General features: G+C 37.2%; 1 protein-coding gene across 1 annotated transcript in view; it reads right to left on the bottom strand.

The window, feature by feature from the left end:
- NUBPL (NUBP iron-sulfur cluster assembly factor, mitochondrial) overlaps nucleotides 1-19364 on the bottom strand; it is an 83472-nt gene that overhangs the window by 43321 nt on the left and 20787 nt on the right. Inside the window, exons 5-6 of the mRNA XM_064658581.1 lie at nucleotides 8615-8654; nucleotides 8434-8524 (exon numbers count right to left, since the gene is read on the bottom strand). Coding sequence (XP_064514651.1) covers nucleotides 8434-8524; nucleotides 8615-8654 — 131 coding nt within the window. The remainder of the gene's footprint in view (nucleotides 1-8433; nucleotides 8525-8614; nucleotides 8655-19364) is intronic.

Below are 19364 nucleotides of genomic sequence, written 5' to 3'. Positions count from 1 at the left end.
GGCTTTTTTTTTGCCTTCTTTTTAATCCTCAAAGACAGTTAAAATACATTTGCTGCAAACGCTTCCAGCAGTAAGATGCTGGGTAATGGGTTTGTAATTTTTCTGGCTTTCCTAACACTTCTTTCTATGATTGTCAATTCCTCTCAGAGACTATAAGCCCTTTTCGTATCAGCTGCTAACGCAAGCCAGTAAAGCAACAGGGATCTGTACGGATCCTGCTTCATTAAGGGAAGAAAGACAAGAGAACAGGTTCTGTAGCTTCAGCTGGAAACAAAAAGAATCAAGCCCATATCGGTTCAGTCACAGCCACCTCAAAACATACAGGAACACTCAAGCCAAAGGGTGACAATAGGAGTACTCTAACTGGAAGGCAGAGGGATGGAAAGAAGGAGCTTCCTATCATCTCCCACACATCTGGTTGCAGTACACCTCTGCATCAATGTTTAGTTTCTTATCCCCAGAAAGTACAATCATATCCTTTAAACACGTACACGGTGATTGGGACTGGTTAAGGCAGCTCTCTCTGGACAGACAGGACCTTTCCAGGTGATTATTAGCTTTTGAGCAAATTAGTGATGATTATACAAATTCCTGTAACAGGCTTTTCTAAACACCAACATCGCAGTTGAAGCATGGTGTAGAAATTAGTGTCAAGATTTCCATTGATTTCAGCAAGTTCTGAAGGAGAAGAAACTAATTATTTGTCCTTTAGTCTTAGCAAAATAAATATAACAAAAAACGAGTATAAGAACTTTTAAAACATTCTTTTATAAGGTATTAGTAGATCCTCTACTCATCTTGCTCTTGAAACAGTTTCCTTAATTTCACTGATAAAACAAGGGATGAAAACTGACCTTTCTTGTTTTAAATGAAAGCTTATTAAAAACCTCGGAAAAAAAATCTCACAAGTATTCATAGTTATTGTTTACCATCTGCCAGCAGTAGATGCAATCTTAGTAACATATTAAAGTGCAATTTTAGCATTGAAAGTTCAGTGTTTTTCCTCTTTTCAAAATATCTCCGATAGCACATCTTGATCTTTCTAAACAGAACAAATACATAATACTTAGGTGTAGGGATGAAATGTCTGATCTTTTCATTCTTGTACTTTGGATCACAAAAATAAAAATGGAAAAGCATTCCAACTCCCTAAGATGCAACTGCTCTTATTGTTCTGAAGAACAGCGATGTCTCAACTTTTTCTTTTTTTTTTTCCCCTACCTGTAGGGTGGCAGACTTTAGCCTGAACTAACAAGCTCTATGTCCCTCTCAGGCTAAGGCAACTCATAACAGATGAAATAAACAGAAGAAATATTTCTGTAATTGCTGAAACGCTGGCAAATTTTTCACCGTGTGACACCTGGTGAGACTACTGTATTTCAAAATTATGCACTGCAAATATAAACACAGCTTTGTAGTTTATAATATAAGCACAGCTTTGTTTAGTTCAATGGAATGCAAACTGCAAATAACCTGCTACTGACTATCTGCCTCAATTACTTGCAGATTGGGTAAATATATGAATATTGTGAAACACATGTCAATTTTGAAATTATTAAATATCCTAAGATGGAACATGTTGCCAAAACACGAAATATATAAAAAGGAGAACAATATTAATCTGCATTAAGTATATACGCTTCTGGTACATATACTCTGTGGATACACAAATGAGTGTCCACAGACTCTTAAATGTGTACTAAAAGATTAAAAGATTACAAAAGTTTGAAGAACAAATACTAAGAGTTATTCATGTTTCTGATCCCCTTTGCTACAATTTCCCACTGCAGCATCTCACTACTTTCCTGTCTTGAGAATTTAGTGCCATAATTAATTTGGCAAGTTAAATGCCTTCAATGTTAATCTCTTGATAGAGTACCCTTCCTAAACCAAAAAGTGCTAAAATCAATACCAAAAAAAAATAATCATCTGGCTTCACTGCAGTGCGCTTTCTTCCCTTGCTCTTTACATTTACAATAAGAATAATTTGCAGCATTGATTCACTATTACTATTCTGGGCATCCTTTCAATTCATTTAAAATATAGGTACAAAAAATCAGAGCCATCAACTTGTTACTGTTGTCTTCCTCCCGACCCAATACGTGCCATTCTCAGCTAAATCCCATTTTGCTACTCCCTCTCATCCACTAATACAGTCTCACTCATTTTATACTACTGAGACACAGTTTTTTGCCCACGCTTATAATGCTTTCATTTTTGACATTTACCATGTAAGTGACAAAACACAGTACAACTGGAACTTTCTGCCAATTTGCTCAAGAATGGATCTGAAGGATAACAAGTTTTTGCTATCCTTAAAATCCAAGGCTTGCACCTATTATTTTAAGACACTGTCAAAGAGTATGAATGTCAATCCAGGAGAGAAAAATAATCCCTCAGATAGTACCACTGGAAATGACAAGTGATGTATTCCCAGCACTCCAGGTATGCAGTAGCTCCAGCCTAGGCTTTGGTTTAACTTTTCGTTTCTGCAAGGCAGGGCACCTGCCTCTTAGGCACTGCAATATTCAGTGCAGCAATACCAATGTCCCCTTCTGCATCTAATCTACAGCAGCTAGAAACAATAAACAGACTCCTTTATTAGTGGAAAAGAATAAAAGAATGGCATTAGGTCTCTCCTCTAGTCCATATTTTGAAATTTTCCATGTAAGTAAGTACCACCAGTACTCCTGTTTAGCAAACACTTAAAAACATGCTAGCTTTCAAATTCATGTCTCCGGAGTCCACTCCTGAAATCATTCCTGCTTGCCTTTCTTCTAAAAAATTGGTTATCAAAATTATTCTACACATGTAGCTTGTTAATTTAAGGTGCTTTTCTCTGCCATCTTTGAATTTTTCTTAGTCCAGTTCAGACTGTAAATTATGCAGGGCTGACACTGATAGCAAGATTTTAAAAAAAAAAAATAAATAAAAAAAATCAACCTATCATTCTCCACACACTACAGAGGACAGATAGATGTCTTAAAAGTGAGTTTCACAAAGGTCTGTATCCTAGGCAGTAAAGTACTAAAGCCAATGCAAAAAAATTGCCAGAAGGTTCCAGCGAAACCTTCTTTATGGCATCGCTACTCAATTCTAAAATGCCTGAGAGCAGATCACTGCATGCTTTAAACCTCTCCTAGATCAAGGTACTTCCATAAAAACAAGAGGTATGAGAGGAAAACAAAGAATTATTTATTTTTTTCATAGTTCATACTAAGGATGCTTATTCAAGAGATAAGGCTTATTTGACTTTTCTGTCTCTGCCTACAGAGATCTGATCAGCACTTCTACAGTCTAAAGAGACCAGAAATGCTACTGAGGAAAAATCAACTAGAATCAACTCAGCTAGGTTGGAAAAGACCTCTGAGATCATCGAGTCCATCCTAGAACCTAACACCACCTTGTCAACTAGACTATGGCACTAGGTGCCACATCCAGTCTTTTCTTAAACACCTTCTTGGCGACCTGGGCACACTGCTGGCTCATGTTCAGCCTGCTGTCAATCAGTATCCCCAGGTCCCTTTCTTCTTGGCTGCTCTGCAGCCACTCTGTCCCCAACCTGTAGTGCTCCATGGGCTTGTTGTGGCCAAAGTGCAGGCCTTTGGTCTTGTTGAACCTCATACTGTCGGATTCAGCCCATCTATCCAACCTGTTTGAATCCCTCTGCAGAGCCCTCCCACCCTCCAGCAGATCAACACTCCTCCTGTTGGTGTCATCTGCCAGTTTGCTAATGGTGGACTCAATCCCCTCATCTAGATCATCAGTGAAGGTATTAAACAAGACTGGGGCCAACACTGATCCCGGCAGGACACCACAAGTGACTGGCTGCCAACTGGATACTGAATAGGTCAAAGTCTGCCCCTGAAAGTCGGTACACTTGTTGATGCCCCTTCCTGTTCAACTGAGTATTGAAAACTATCATTTCCTTGTCACTGTACCCCGGACAGCCTTGGACCAACATATCTGTTTGTAAACAGCATGTTTAGCAGGGCCCCACCCCTAGTAGGCTTGCCCACCAGCTGCAACAACATGCTATCCAAGCTAATTTGCTTGGAACCTCCTAGTACTTCCAAGACTGCCACATTTCTTACTACCTATTGCAACTTACATTCATTACCTCTTGTGCTATTACTGTGCATATCCAGGAAGAATCTATCATCACCTTCTCTGTACATATCCATTTGGTAGTTTAAGACAGCAGTTTGTATCTCCCTTTAACTGCCTCAAAACCAAAATAACCCTAATTCTCAGTGTCTCTCTATGCATTACATGCTTCACTCCCCCTTATCACCTTGATGGCTCTTTGCTGGAGAATATATATGCAAGGTAGCGTGTGCCATCAGAAGTTAAGCAATTGTGTATGTATCTGCAAAAGAGATTTTAATTTCTGCTGAATATCAGCTGTGGTGAATGCCACTGATAGTTTACACTGATCTCAGGCATATTTAACAGATATATGTCACTCACACACACATACACACACACTGAGAACCTGAAACACAACATTTATCGTGCTCAGTAGAGAAAAGGTATAATAAATTCATTTTATAAATATAAAAAAGTATCAAAGGAAAATGTTTAGATTTATTTGGAAGTAAATCTATGTCTTGGAAGTAAATCTAAGTCTTTGTATGTCTGTGCATCTCTCAAGAAGTAATAACTCACTACAGTGCTGAACACTGTATACACAGAATGATGTCCCAAAAATGTCAGACAAAAAAGACAGTACATGGACACAAACAGAAGCTGAAGGACAACTCTTAGCAAACCATACTAATCAATCAGGTAAATGGCTCAGCGTGTAGTATCTAACTGCTTTACTGAAAATGTTCTTGTGTATTTCTTCCAAATCAAATACACATTATTCCTCTTCATTTGGAAAGCTTTCCCCCTAGTTTTTCCATTGTTCTGTTTGTAAAAAATGTATTTACACACACAGACATGTAAGATGGTGCAAAACTGTGCAAATTTACAGGATGAAAAATTTATAAGATTTAACACAGTGTTATGAACACACATGCCAAACGAGATCAGACTGATGTGTACAGACACCATATACAGAACATTATGCTGCATAGAACACATCCAGTAGAACAGTCAATTGTAGCTATTTATACACTTGCTCTCAATACCTTATCCATTTTTATCTTCCCATGTGCAGCATTAACATATAGCTAAATAAACCACATTTAAAGAAAATTTGTCCCCAAATCCACATATGCAACCTTTCCAATTTAAACGGTGGAAAGAAGAATGCCAGTAACTACATATACACTTCTCAGTAGCAACTGCACCTAAAAATTTACTAATATGTCAAACAAAACCAGTACTGAACATCTGTAATTTCCTCTATAGATATTAGTCACTTCAGACTGATCAAAAACTCAAAATAATACAGCCTCCATAGTCTTTGCTCTCCAAAATTAAATACTACTACTGTTTCCAAGTTAATTTAATCCCAAATCTTTACACATAAATTTTTACTGTGCCATTCACTCGACTGTTGCTTTTATGGCAGCTTTCTCAGAGAGGCTCTTGAAATATCCCAGATCTCACAACCCACAGTCTGCTCACTTCCTCTCTCCCGACCTTTTGGCAGAATAATTGCCACAATATACTGCAAGGCATACAGCAGGATTATGCCTGCACCCTTCCAATTGCTCCTTTGCCACTGACCTGTCAAGATGTCCTCAGAAAAAAATGAGAATGGTAAGAAAACTTACCATACAGACTGTATGGGACAGTGGTAACGACTATTTGAAATCCTTGTCACAAAAACAGTTCAAATCAGAGAACAAGTTTTGCTTGCCTTCTTGTCTTTTTTTTTTCTTTAATAATCTTTATATTTCTAAGATTCTTAGCTGTCTACTTGATACTTATTTCAACAGAGCTTTTCAGACTCATTACTGTTCAAGTACAGGCTTTAGGTGACTCAAAAAAATTCTATCTTTACTGTACTTAGCCTAAGGTTAATCACTTAAAGTAGAAGCGACAAGAGACAATAATGAGGTTGGACTCTAGACTGTGCTGAAAAGCCATTCACACACCAAAGAGGGACAGATACACAGGTATTACAAAGAGTGAGGTTACATGCAGTAAGTATATAAGAAAGCATAACATATATATTGAACAAATATATTTTCCCAAGTAAGAATTCCAGAAATTTAAATAGCTTCCAAGTAAAAGAAAAGCGTTTAAATACTCATTACAGGCACAAATCAATTATGAGCCAACAAGTCCTCATAAATGAATTTGGAAGCTGAGAACTTCAAATGCTTTATTGCAGTATCTGAAGCATGATAAACTCTGGAAAACTGATTTGTTCATATGGAAAAAACCAAACAAGTATCCAAAGTTATTTACAGAGTGAACACATAGTCTTGATGCTCTTAAAACAAATAAAAAACCTCTCCATCACCTACCAAAAAAAAACCAATTATAAAATACCAAGAATTATTCTAACACAGAAGTCTGGGAACCTCTGTGTTTTCTATCTGGCTGAATTAATTATTTTAAGAACTTAATATTTTATCAGCTTGCCTGAATGTACAGGGACCCCTTACACATATATTATCCTACAAATCTAGATTAGGGAGCTAATTTAAATGGTTTCTATGCAGCTAATGAGACAAAGCAGCTATTTCTTAAAAATATGGGTTTAGAAAGTTAAATACAAGCCGAAGTATTTTACTCTTAGAAGCAACTTTATCCGGTCAAACAAAAGTTAATAGCTAAGACCAACCAGAACAGATAAAGAGAAAACAAGAAAAATTTTCAAAGTCCCCAACAAATCACAAAACAACTAATATAAAATGGAATGACAGTATCTTTAAAAGCATCATCACATGCTGTTGTTCCCTCTTGGTTAGGTGTCCAAGGTTATAAAACTATTGGTCCTACAGTTAACCTCTTCTTGAGACTGACTAGTAGCTACGTCAGAAGGGAGAGTACAGCTTTAAAAATAAAATGACATGTCTCAGTCTGGAAAATGCATTATTTCTTTTCTAAAAACCGTCTGTACATCTGATAGACCTTCTGCATTTCCCTCTGATCTGTAAGCTTCTTTCTTGGAAGGAGTAGATTCAAACAACTTTTTCCAGCACAAATTTAAGACTATCCTGGTCATGATGCAGAAGCAAAATGCACGTGGGAAGAAATTTAGCTGTAAAGCCGCCTTCTTTCAGAACTCAGGTTCCACTCTCAGGCAAATCAGCAATGCCCTGAGCATTAATGGACGTGTCTCATTCCCACAGCACGGTCAGACAGCATGTATCTGCATCACTGGTTGCTAGGGAGCAACAAGCTCATTACACGGCATCGTCCACACCCTCCAGAAGAATGATGGCACAGGCTTCCCATCTGGGGATCCCACTGACTGAAGTAAGGCTACTGGAGCACCTGCCAGCCTTCAGTCTCTCAGGGGGGAGCACACCAATCCAGCAGGTGCTAACTTTAGCTCTGCCTTCAGGGCTTTACATTCTGGTTTTGTGAGCCTGGCCAGTGCAATGCAACACACAAAGAGGTCAGAACAGCCTTCCACAGCTGTTGCCATCATACCCCTTACTTTTAGAGGTCAATTCTAGACAAAGATGCTCCTCCCAAAATTTTGGCTTTTCTGACTAGAGCCATGAGTGCCACTATTCTAAAGTCCATGTTAGAGGAGAATTCTGTAAAAATGGAAAAAGGCTGAAAAAAATATTCTTTTCAGTTGTTAAAGGAACATAAGATTTGGAGGCATTTAAAGAAGACATATAGAAACCTTGTGATCTCCAAGCTGTAGACATTAGATCCCCAAAATGGATGTCAGCTGTGGACAATTTGGGTCCCTTCAAAGTCTAAACACACAACCTTAATGCATTTTTTCAGCTGTTTGTCTCATTAGCACTTCACAGATCTATTCACAATAAAAGAAAAAAAAAATCTGTCAAAAAAAAATAAAAAAAAGCCACCCTGCTTCTACATGCCAGGAAACTTATTAACTAACAATCTATCTGCATTTTCCTGTACTTGTCACATGTCAAATGCCATCTAGGAATTCTTAGTGCTGGTGAATTAACAAGCACATAAGGGAATACAGCTGTAGATATGCATAGATACCTATACATTCAAATCCTTAGGCAACTTCAAAATGCCTTTTTTTTCATGCATAAAGAAACATAAAAAGGAATGAGAAGGCAGGCAAATTGGGGCAATTCACTCATCAAATGCATGTAACAACAGCTCTATTTGAAGGAGATAGGTAAATGCAAAAGTATCAACTTTCCCTGTTACCAGAAGTTAAGAGTAAATTCTTAAGAATTTATGAAGACCAAGATATGAAAATGCTCACCACTAACATATGAAATAATGTCATGGACACTCATGTATAAGTTAAATATATTTTAAAATAACTGATTAGTTTGAAACATAAATATGTACCTAAGTCCTTACCTGTCTCAACAATTTTTCAACAGCTGACATTACCATGAGCCCTCTCCACACAACTGGGGCAGTCTCTTCTATCAAGAAACCCATAGACATGCTGAAACAACAATGCAAAAACTTAAGCTTTCCAGCACAATATCAAGTACATCTCAAAAGAAGCTTGATTTAAATTAAAACATATGCTCACCATGCGATTCCATAGTTCTTAAGGGGCCTCATTAGATTTTCTAAAACAGAAGCAAACAAGGGTTTGGTTTTTTTTTGAAGGGGAGTTGGTTTTGTGGGTTTGGGGGTTTTGTTAAAGAAATATGCTTATGCTTTTTTTTATCTTTTAAGAGCAGTTTTTCCTCTCTTCTTAAACAGTTGTCTATTTTTCCCTCTTATCCCTTCAGTATACATTTACCTATCCTATACAAGAATTTGACCTCACTTTTAATTAGGTTGTTACATTTTACTGATACCATTCATCTTTTGCCAAAATAACAATTTATTTGTCCATAATATAATGTCACTTTGTGCTGCCAAAACCAACTTGATCTATTTTCATGAAATCCCCATGCTGTGAAGCATAAATTCCCTATTAAGCAGCCTTCTACTTCTGCAATACTTCACTAAACTGAGTCATTTATATCAGAACAAAACCAAAGTCCTACGACATAATGGGATTTTAAATATTTTTTTTAAACTGTTATTCATCAATCTCATGAATCAGAAGAACATTCCCATTAACACACTAGAGTTTTGGGAATTTATCTCCTTCTGTTAAGGCTGCTTTGGAACCCAGAGTAGAGGTACTAAATAAAGACACCCCTAAATTACACATTGTCAGCAGCTCAAGGAAAGAAGTCCTGGATTTCTTCAGGCTAGTAGTAGTCTGCAGACTTCTAAAATTTCTGTAGGACAAAAGATGCTTATTTGAATATTGCAGAGGTAATGTCCTTGTCATGCTTCATATTCCTATGCTCTCAGGTGTCAAGAATAAAAATAGGGGAGGAAATGCTGTAATTGTACTGCTGGTAAAGGGGTAAGCAAGCAGAAATTAACAAAAGGAGAGAGCATTCAAAACAAAACATTGCAAAAGCCAAAACTCCTCTTTATAGTCTCTGCCACCTAATTCCACACCTTATCTCAAAATGGCACGCGCACACATACAAAAGAACAAAAGGAATTTTCTTTGGTCTAGCTGATGTCTTTTAAGAGCACGCACAGACAGGAACCAGCAGAAAATAGAAAGAATACTTTAAGCAATAAAAAATATATTATTTTGACAGAAACCTTTTATGCACCCAAAGCAAAATAGATAGACTAAAATAAAAACAATGTGAATGTAATGCAGTACATTCAAAGCTCAACTCAAAATTCAAAAAAAAAAAATCAACCAAAAGCACGCAAATTAAACAGCTAAACTCTACAGATAAAAGCTTTCAAGCAATCAAGTAAGTGGGCATTCAAGACATGTAATTTTGTAGAAATACAGTTGAAAATAAATTGGATGTTTTGATTTACAAATCAAAAAAGAACAAAATAGGAAGCTAAACAAACCACTTGCATGACTATTGCATTCAGAAATGAGTATGGAAACTATTATTGGAAAAGAGACTGGCTTGGACTGATACACTGTACCGGTGCATAGAGCTCTTCTTGACTTGTGCAGCTCTTCAGTGTTTTGTCAGGGTTTCTTTTGGTGGCATTATGCTGTCTAACCAAATTTCTAGGAACCATAGTCTTACTTCTTCCCCTGCAGTAGGACAGTTTTGTTATGAAGAGGTTGATTACATCTGAACTTCAGCCTAGAGCCCTTTCCAGGCACTGCTTTGGTGTCCTTATAAAGAACATACACATCACCACAAGTTAGAAATATTGACAGAAATGACTACGTATTTATCTGAGAGGGTTTTAAAAAAGTATGAGGAAAAAAGTATCTCCAAGAGTATATATCATTGCAGATTCACAGTCTCCATTTCTTATCATGAAAAATTTTAAGACAAAAAAATGAAAACAAAAGGAGAGGTCAATTTTTGATGTTCAGCACATGAGGACCAGCAACGAGAGAGTAAGATGAATGGAAAAGATATATTTATTCTGGAAACTTTATCAAAATACTAAGCCACTTCTCAGTTCAATCCAACTGCTCTGCACTGTCAGTCAAATATCAAGAGGCTAACATCTCAACATCCACTACCTGTGTGGACCATTTCTTCTGCAGAGAAACTACGTACACAGCCTAATCTCACACATGTTCAGAGATCTCCCTTGCCTTCACTTTGGTGGGTAAAACAGGAGAGTTGCTGTGAGTAGACAAACACTGATCTACAGAGCAACCAAAGGGGCCTCTGTTGTTAAATCTATCTATCTCAAATCTCAAGTGCTTCAGTGGGCTCTGGTAATCACCCTCATCTCATCAAAAGCAACAGGCCTTCCCTCTCCTTCGCCCTGGGACTGGTGAAGATCTTCTAAAACATAACACGTAAAGAAGATTTAGCTTAATGAGATCTCAGTAACATCTCCAATTCCCATTGCTTCTCTGTTATCAGAGGCCTTCCATGCAGCTCCAAAAAGTCAACACACAGCAAAACAGATTTCTTAAAATCACAACACACAGCAATATTATGCCACCTATGCCAAGAGATCAATTACAATTTTCCAGTAAGCTTGATGGCCCTAAATAAAAGGATGCTGTGTTTTCTCTGAACATACAAAATCAGATCAGTAAGATCAACAGAGCACCAAGGACATATCAATAAATGCCTTTTCTGATAGAATAAAAGTAAGGCACTAGAAGAGGCAGACATGCAAATCTGTAACAGCATTACAGCAGACTGCTGATTAGAAGATCTCTACGACTGGTCTGAAGGCTCAGTGGGGAAGAATGGACTCATATGGGGAAGAATGACATTGATGTAATGAAGATGGATCTTCTGCATTTTGGAATTATTTTTTACTAAGCTTTTTTTCCCTCCCAAAAAACATCAAGCCTTGCAGACTATCCTGCCAAGGTAACTGAGTTACTCCACTCCTCTGAAAAGGCTGACATAGCTGTTCAATGGTGGCCATGGATTAGTACAGCACAGAAAGTTTGTACAGAGCTATATATATATAATTTTGGCTCAGATAATTAAATTTCTTCATAGTAGCTTGCATGGTGATATGTTTTGGATTTGTGATGAAAACAGTGACAATAACATAGAGATATTTTAGTTATTGCTAAGCAGTGCTTGCACAGTGTCAAAATCCTTTCTGTTTCTCACACTACCCCACCAGTGAGCAGGCTGGGAGTGCACAAGGAACGGGGGACAGGACACAGCCAGAACATAAGATCACAACTGACCAAAGGGATATTCCATATCACATGGCATCATGCTCAGCTTATAAAGCTGGGGAAAGAAGAAATACATAGGGGGACATTCAGAGTTACGGAGTTTGTCTCCAAGTAAGTTACACATGACGGAGCCCTGCTTTCCTGGGGATGGCTGAACACCTGCCTGCTCATAGGAAGTAGTGAATTGATTCCTTGTTTTGCTTTGCTTGTGCATGTGTGGCTTTTGCTTTCCCTATTAAACTGTCTTTATCTCAACCCACAAGTTTTCTAGGTTTTACCCTTCCAGTTCTCTCCCCATCACTCTCAGGCAAAGTGAGCCAGCAGCTACCAAGTGCTCGGCTGCCCTTCAGGGTTAAGCTACAAGGAGCCACTTCGATTCTTGGCTTAGTTTCAGAAGAGGTCTGTTGATGGATACATTAGAGCAAGCAAAAGCTTACATTTAGTCTTATAAAGCAAGTAAAGATAATTATTCCAGAATACTCCTCCTTAGGAGGCATTATACTGTTTAAGAAAAGCAAAGGTATATTATAATTATTAAATATTAATATAGTAGATCATGTAACGTCCTAGCAAAGGTATTTTGAGCTGACTGACTCAATGAGCACTAATGCAGAGGAGCTGCTTTGAGTTTTCAAGTGTCTGAACTACAGGGTAGGTTGGGATTTTTTTACCACTTCAAAGACCAAAAAAAACATCCAAACATGAGAGGAGAACACTAGAAGCCCAGATTTTCCTCCCTGTTAAAGATTTCCTATTACACTCCGCTATTTTTGGAACTTGCCACTATAATGCAAGATCAGAAACTTTCTAGAATTCTTTCTAGTAATTATTTTATTTAATCTTTGTCTTCAATAAATATTAATATTCAAAGTCACCTGTCTGTCCTAACTGGATTTTGGTCATTAAGTAGCAAAGTTGCTGCTTTTAAAGTTCTTCTAGCTTCAATATCTATGAAAAAGTAGAACATTTGTACTATTTTCCAGTTAAAAACATCCTCAATGCATGCACATTTCCAAATGTTTCCAAAGACGCTACCAACATAGAAGTTTTGCGAGCACAGACACTACTGCAAGCTCCAGGCTACGCTCTGAATGTGACTGTTTCCTGATTCTTAATTTTTATACAAGCCCTGTTTCTGTAACTCTCATGCACCTAAAATGAACATTTTTACCTAACAACACGCTTCTAAGGTGGCAAATTATTATCTCATTTACAGATGATGGAATCAAGATTATTCAACAATCCCATGGATCTGGAGACCTATGCGGTGTTCCCCTAGGTCAGATACTCTAACAGAGCCACAGCTCCACTTGAAGCATTTCCATTGTTGGAAAGCATGCAATGAACAAGTAATAAACATCTAGGTGATCTAAACAGTTTAGGTGCATTGCTGAAGTTACACATTTTCACTTGAAACTCCCAAATACATCTAAAAGAATTTAAACTTTAAAAAGCAAACTGAGGCACAAACAGCATACATTAGAAAAGGCTTAGAGAGTTACACTACATATTGCTCACAATAAGTCTCTGAAAAATATTTTAGCAGCATTTAAAGCAGCAGCTTTAAAAGCATATTTCTGAATTGCTCATAAGTTTAAGTATTCCATCTTTTACAGTACCTTATTTAAATAAAACCCATCCTCTGCATATATTTATCAGAATTTGAGCAAGCTGATACTTCATCATAGTTTATACAAAAGTTACAGGTTCTGTTGCTGTTTGCACAGCTCATCATTAGCTGGGTTTTCATGGCAAATTGCTGTTTCCCACCTCTACACATCTTGGTGACAACTCACTGCCTGAAACACAGAAGACGTCTGGCACACTGAAACACGCGGTCACCATGCCAGTCAGACAGAGACACTGCAGAGCAGTCTGGGGTCCGGTACATTAACCCAGATTATCTGACACAAACTCAATGAGCCATACCTACAGACAAGCTGCAATAGGTTTTCAGCATGGTCACTTATAAGATTTCAAAATATTTTGCATCATCTGGATTTTAATTGTATACAATTTCATATCCTGCAGTGACTACAGGATGCCATCACAATCTAACTTAGGACTCCAACATACACAACATACATCCAACATAGTAATTCTCATATGGCTGTCACAACATACAAATATAAGGAACTTATTTGCTGTTTATTTTGAAAGTCACCTCCCAAGGTCAACATCCTGTAAAGGGAGGATCCAGGTTCCAGCCAAGGACACAAAGGCTTCAGACCATATAGGCTTTCTAGTATCAGGAAAGGGAAAGAAGAAAGGGGTGGGAAAGAAGGAGGGGAAAGAAGGGGGAAAGGGAAGAAACACTGGACAGGAAGAGTAGCAAAATGGTTGGCTTTACTTGTGTAAATACAGATGTCTCCTGCCACTCTGGATGCCTTAGGGAGCTGAGATCTGTACAGGGCTAGCAGATTTGGCAGAGGGCATAGGAAGAAACCTGAAGGGGCAGCAAGACACCAGACATCATACTCCACTAGCAGTACTAGTTTCCTAAGCAAAGACAACTGAATTCCACCCTCAGTGTGGTAAAGAGGAAAGAAATGCAGCAGAGGGAAAGGGAATGAATAGCAACAGGGCCCCAGGGTATCCTGCAATAAAACACAGAGACACCAATCTATGTCAGAGGGTAAAGGATGCTGTCACCAAAAGGTCAGTCAAAGTCACAAATTTTAAATCCTTGTTTTAACTGCTTGTGCCAGAAGTCCAGAATATTCTACGGTAAGTGACAGACTAATTGAGACTTCAAGCTTGATTTCACACTGTATTATAAGTTTACTTGCAGGATTGCCCCAGAAACACTGCAATTTGTATTTTAAGCTTGAAGAGCTCCACACAAGGAAGGCTGTGATTGCCCATTACATTCCAGACTAACAGTGTTATCTAACCATGAACGCATCACAAATACTTAACCAAAGCAAACTAGTAATGAGACTTCAAGAGCATTATTCCATGCTCCTTGTTCAATTTCAAGAAACATACACATAATGAAATGCAGCTTTTCCCAAAAGATTTGGTTCTCATATGTGTACCAGTCCCATTACCTGAGCAGGTTTTCTACTTTTTTTCCTCCTGATAGACGGCAGAGGAAAGAAAGCTCTGTAAAAGCTTTTTCATTAACAGAAGAGTTTAGCAGATATGACTTTATCAGTCCTATGTAAAAGCAAAAGGACTAATTGCTTGCTGGAAGACTACACTTCAAAAGCAAGTCGCGATTTAGTCACATCTTTGTTACATTTTAAAGCAGCACTGACTTGTTAGGTTTAAAATAGTAACAAGTGACTAGTTTTAAGTATCATGCCACTACCTTCCATCACAAATGTCTTTCTTACAATTGCTAAAATAACTCACATTTTGAAATGCTTTCAGATCCCCATGGAGCCAAAAAAATTATTTATAGTGGATCAAAAGCTTTATCAGACTAATTTGGGTGGGTTCTTTTAGTTCATTATATCCACAAGGAAGAAAACAGACTAACCCAACATTCAGTTCAAGGTATCTTGTCCTGACACACAAAACCTCTGGGAAAGCTCATGTCATCTGAAGCACTGACTTGCTGGTGTGACAGGGGGACTGCCCAAGTCAGTCACGTAACAGGGTGACAGAGAACAGCAGTGCAGAACAGGGAGCAGCAGGAACCCAAGCAGCAGACATTCACTACAGATTAGCTTCAATCCAAGACCCAACTTCAAAAAAAATTCCAGTTAACTAGGGACTTTAATTCCTTTCAAAACAAAACTATGAAACTCAATACATTTGAGTCAATTCAGCCTTTCTAGGTTTAACATTGTAAGCAAGACCCAAAACCAAAAGAAATTCAGGTGAAAAGACATGGGAGAAAAAACTGTTCAAAGGATTATATGTAATTGTGCTGATTTTGGGTGAGATAGTTAATTTTCTTCATAGTAGCTGGTATGGGGCTGTGTTTTGGATTTGTGCTGAAAACAGTGTTGATAACAGAGGAATGTTTTAGATACTGCTGAGCAGTGCTTCCACAGAGTCCAGGTCTTTTCTGCTTCTACCCCACCCCAACAGCAAGCAGGCTGGGGGTACTCAAGGAACTGGGAGGGGACACAGAGGGGACATATGACTACAACTAACCAAAGGACTACTCTACACTATATGACATTATGCTTAGCATATAAAGCTGGGGGAAGAACAAGGAAGGGAGGATGTTCAGAGTGATGGCATTTTGTCTTCCCAAGCAACCGTTACCCAGGATGAAGCCCTGTTTTCCTGGGGATGGCTGAACACCTGCCTGCCCATGGAAGTGGTGAATGAATTCCTGGGTTTGCTTTGCTTGTGTGTGTGGATTTTAGTTTCCTTACGAGAGTGAGTGAGTGGCTGTACGGGCCTTGGTTGCCAGCTGGGGTTAAACTCTGACACCGGACACTGATGACATAGATTAAAACTACAGTAAACTTGTCGATTCTCTACTTTAAAAAAAATGTGTTCCTGTGCATATTAAATATTTCCTTTTGCATTTCATATGAATCTCCTCCTACATCCTTCTGTGATTTTATTCTAATTTCATCACTTTTAAGGTGAAGTTCTCTGTACTTTACAAGATTAGGACTATCAACTAAAGCAAAGAGATGTTGGCTTTTAAACTCCTACAGTCACTTTTAGCCTCTGGTCTCTATAGGGAAAGGATTAAACCACTTTTTTTTCCTATTTTTGACATATTGTGCTTTATTTCTCTATTCTGGAAAGCCACTCCATTGTACTGCAGAGAAGGAAAGAGGGAGAATACTGCAAGAAGCCTAGAGAGGAAAAAAAGCATGAAAGTGAAATTGCAAGGTAAAAATATTGAGAACATTCAGATTTAATTACAGTCTTTCAATTTTACTTCTAGCAGAGAAGGGCAATGGAAACATTTATTCCTCTGAAATAAGCAAAAAGGTAAATGTGTTCAGTGTACCAAAACATGATTAATTTCTTTTGTTTATTTACGTACAATGAAAAGTGTATCTATCATGTTCCTATAATAAAATCATTTTGCAATTTAATTCCAATTTTTGTGTAAGCTGAACCAAATAACCATTTGTATCTTAACGAGTAAACTTCATAATATAATGAATATCTGCTAATAATCCATATCAAATCACTTAGAATTACTGCACTGCAGGATTAACAACATGAAGAGTAATACAACTCCACTTTCAAGGACTTCAAATGTATTTTTTCAGGTCACAGTGTTTCAGTAATTTATACTGGAACAGTATTTGGTAAAATTTGATTTGCCATTTATCCAAAAAGACTGCTCTCAGTAAGAGGCTTTACTTACTACACTATATTTTTATCTTATACTTTTTCACCCTTTTTTTTTTCTAATTGTATAATTTATGAATAATGAAAAATAAAATTTTAATAAATTAATCCCCTACAGGTTTTTTTTTTTTAAACAGCAGCTAACAACTGTATGCACTATAACTAATTCCTTGTAGAACTGGGTATCTTCCATCTCCTTTACCTTCAAAGTAAAGATCATCAATTTTTGCCACAAGTGAACTCATCAATAGCTGTATTCAACCAGTTGAGGTTAATTGTTACAGGTTTGAAGGCAACAGTCAAGGATCAGAATAAAATATTTAACACTTAAGTAGTCTTCTCGCTTTCAACTACTTCATCATATATTGAAAAGCCTCCAAAATATAAACCACAACTAATTACAACATTCTGAAGTACTATTTTGTCCCATGTAAGGCACATGGGACCTACTCTACTTCAGCCATCCAGATAAACTGGGATAAGACATTACCAAAAGTAAAACACAGGGTTTCAATTCAGACTTCTTTGAAAATAGAATCAATAATGGATATTATTAGACTAAAAAACACTTGCTCACAAAATCATGAAGTAATGTCAGTAGCAAATATGACTTTTTTGAAAGAATCAATCATGATGCAGTGCCATTGGTAGAGCATGATAAAGACAACTTGGAGACCTCAAGCTGTATCTTTAAATTTAAACTCTTATGCAAGATCAAGAAACTTCTTCATGACTACCACAATAAATATGCTACTTATATAACATTTTTTCTATTTAACTATTCCACTCCAAATTTTCTGTTTGTAACCCTCAAACAGATGCACCACAATCTCTTTATATTCCAGCAGACATCTTTAAACAGTCACAACTATTTTAAATATTCACTTTCTCTTACAAGAGTCTGCTATCACAGTCTAAAGAGTAGCAGACATGTAAACATAGCCCAGTGAAAAAATGCAAGTGTCCATTTCTTTAGTTGCCCCAATATTATATAGACTCAATGGGGCCAGCTACAAACACTGGTAGCCTTCTCTCAGAAATTACTTTTCATTCTAAATTTTGAAAACAGACACACACTACTGATCTTTTGAATATACCATTTTATTAAGAAACAGAAGAGACACTGAAGCTATCATAAAATGAGCAAAGGTTTGAAATACTAAGAGAGCAGTCAACTGTCAAAGATTTGCCCACCAAAACCTCCATAATCATTTAAGCTAACTGAAGAAACTTATTTATCTGGCAAAATGGCCATATTTTTTTGGCAATATAATAGTTTTTACTCTCTGCCAACTAGTTTAAATGGCAGATTTAAAAGAAAAAAAAAATATGCAGTTCACTAAGCCAGAAAACAGCTTTTCAGTAAATTATTCGGGAAAGAATAAATGCTATTGTTACTTGTGTTATTAGCATTGCCCTGTGTATACATTGTAGCTGATGTTAATATTTATTCCATAGTTAGATAATTCCATTAGCTAATTAAATTCAGTTGTGAACTTATTAACCAATATTTCTCTGACCATTTAGCTAAAGTATTTTGAATGACAGCCTATTAAATGTTAGCAGAGTTTCCAATGTACTACAGCTAGCAAAATTAAATTAATGGAGTATCTTCCATTTATACAGACTCTCCTCAACAAGAACTCCTAATTCATTTTGAATACTTAAATAAAAATAGCATAACCATAATAATTTCTATTCAGCAGTAATAGTTACTGCATGGACTTATTTTGTATTGTACCAGGCATCTCTAATCCCTTTTCAACTGCTTGTGTGAGAAAAGAAATAGAAATCAAAGGTTGCAGGAGCGCTCAGAACTTCCCAGGATTACTCTACAGATTCATTTTCAAATCCAGGCCTCACAATGAAGACAACATTAGACATTAAACATATTTTTGATTGCTATGCTATTAAAAATGTTTTTAATTGACTTATTGTTGTGTAGACATAGTTCATGCATACAAGTAACACAGAACTGCCTGGGCTTTCTCAATTGCTATGCAGTATTTGTTCAGTGCTTGTTTTACTCTAGAAAACACAGCAAGAAATCAGAAGATAACACTGACCCTCATTATACCAAAATACAAGGGTCATACGCATTTGTGTATCTATACATACATATATATACACATTTTATATATATATATATATCTCCACACACCTACAATGGATCATCTCTTTGCGAGCTTATTGTATCTGTCACTCATTAAATGCATCCTTGAAGTTCACAATTTAAGTTTCCTACACCATCCACATTCCAATTTTCACAATTAAACCATCTTTGACAGCACTTTCACCAACTCAAGAGTTAAAAGCGCACAGAGAAGTGAACAAAATCCCT

The sequence above is a fragment of the Pseudopipra pipra genome, chromosome 6 (genome assembly GCF_036250125.1).
Source record: "Pseudopipra pipra isolate bDixPip1 chromosome 6, bDixPip1.hap1, whole genome shotgun sequence".
Taxonomy (NCBI): domain Eukaryota; kingdom Metazoa; phylum Chordata; class Aves; order Passeriformes; family Pipridae; genus Pseudopipra; species Pseudopipra pipra.
The sequence above is the reverse complement of the archived record's forward strand: the minus strand, read 5'-3'. Positions and strand labels throughout refer to the sequence as shown.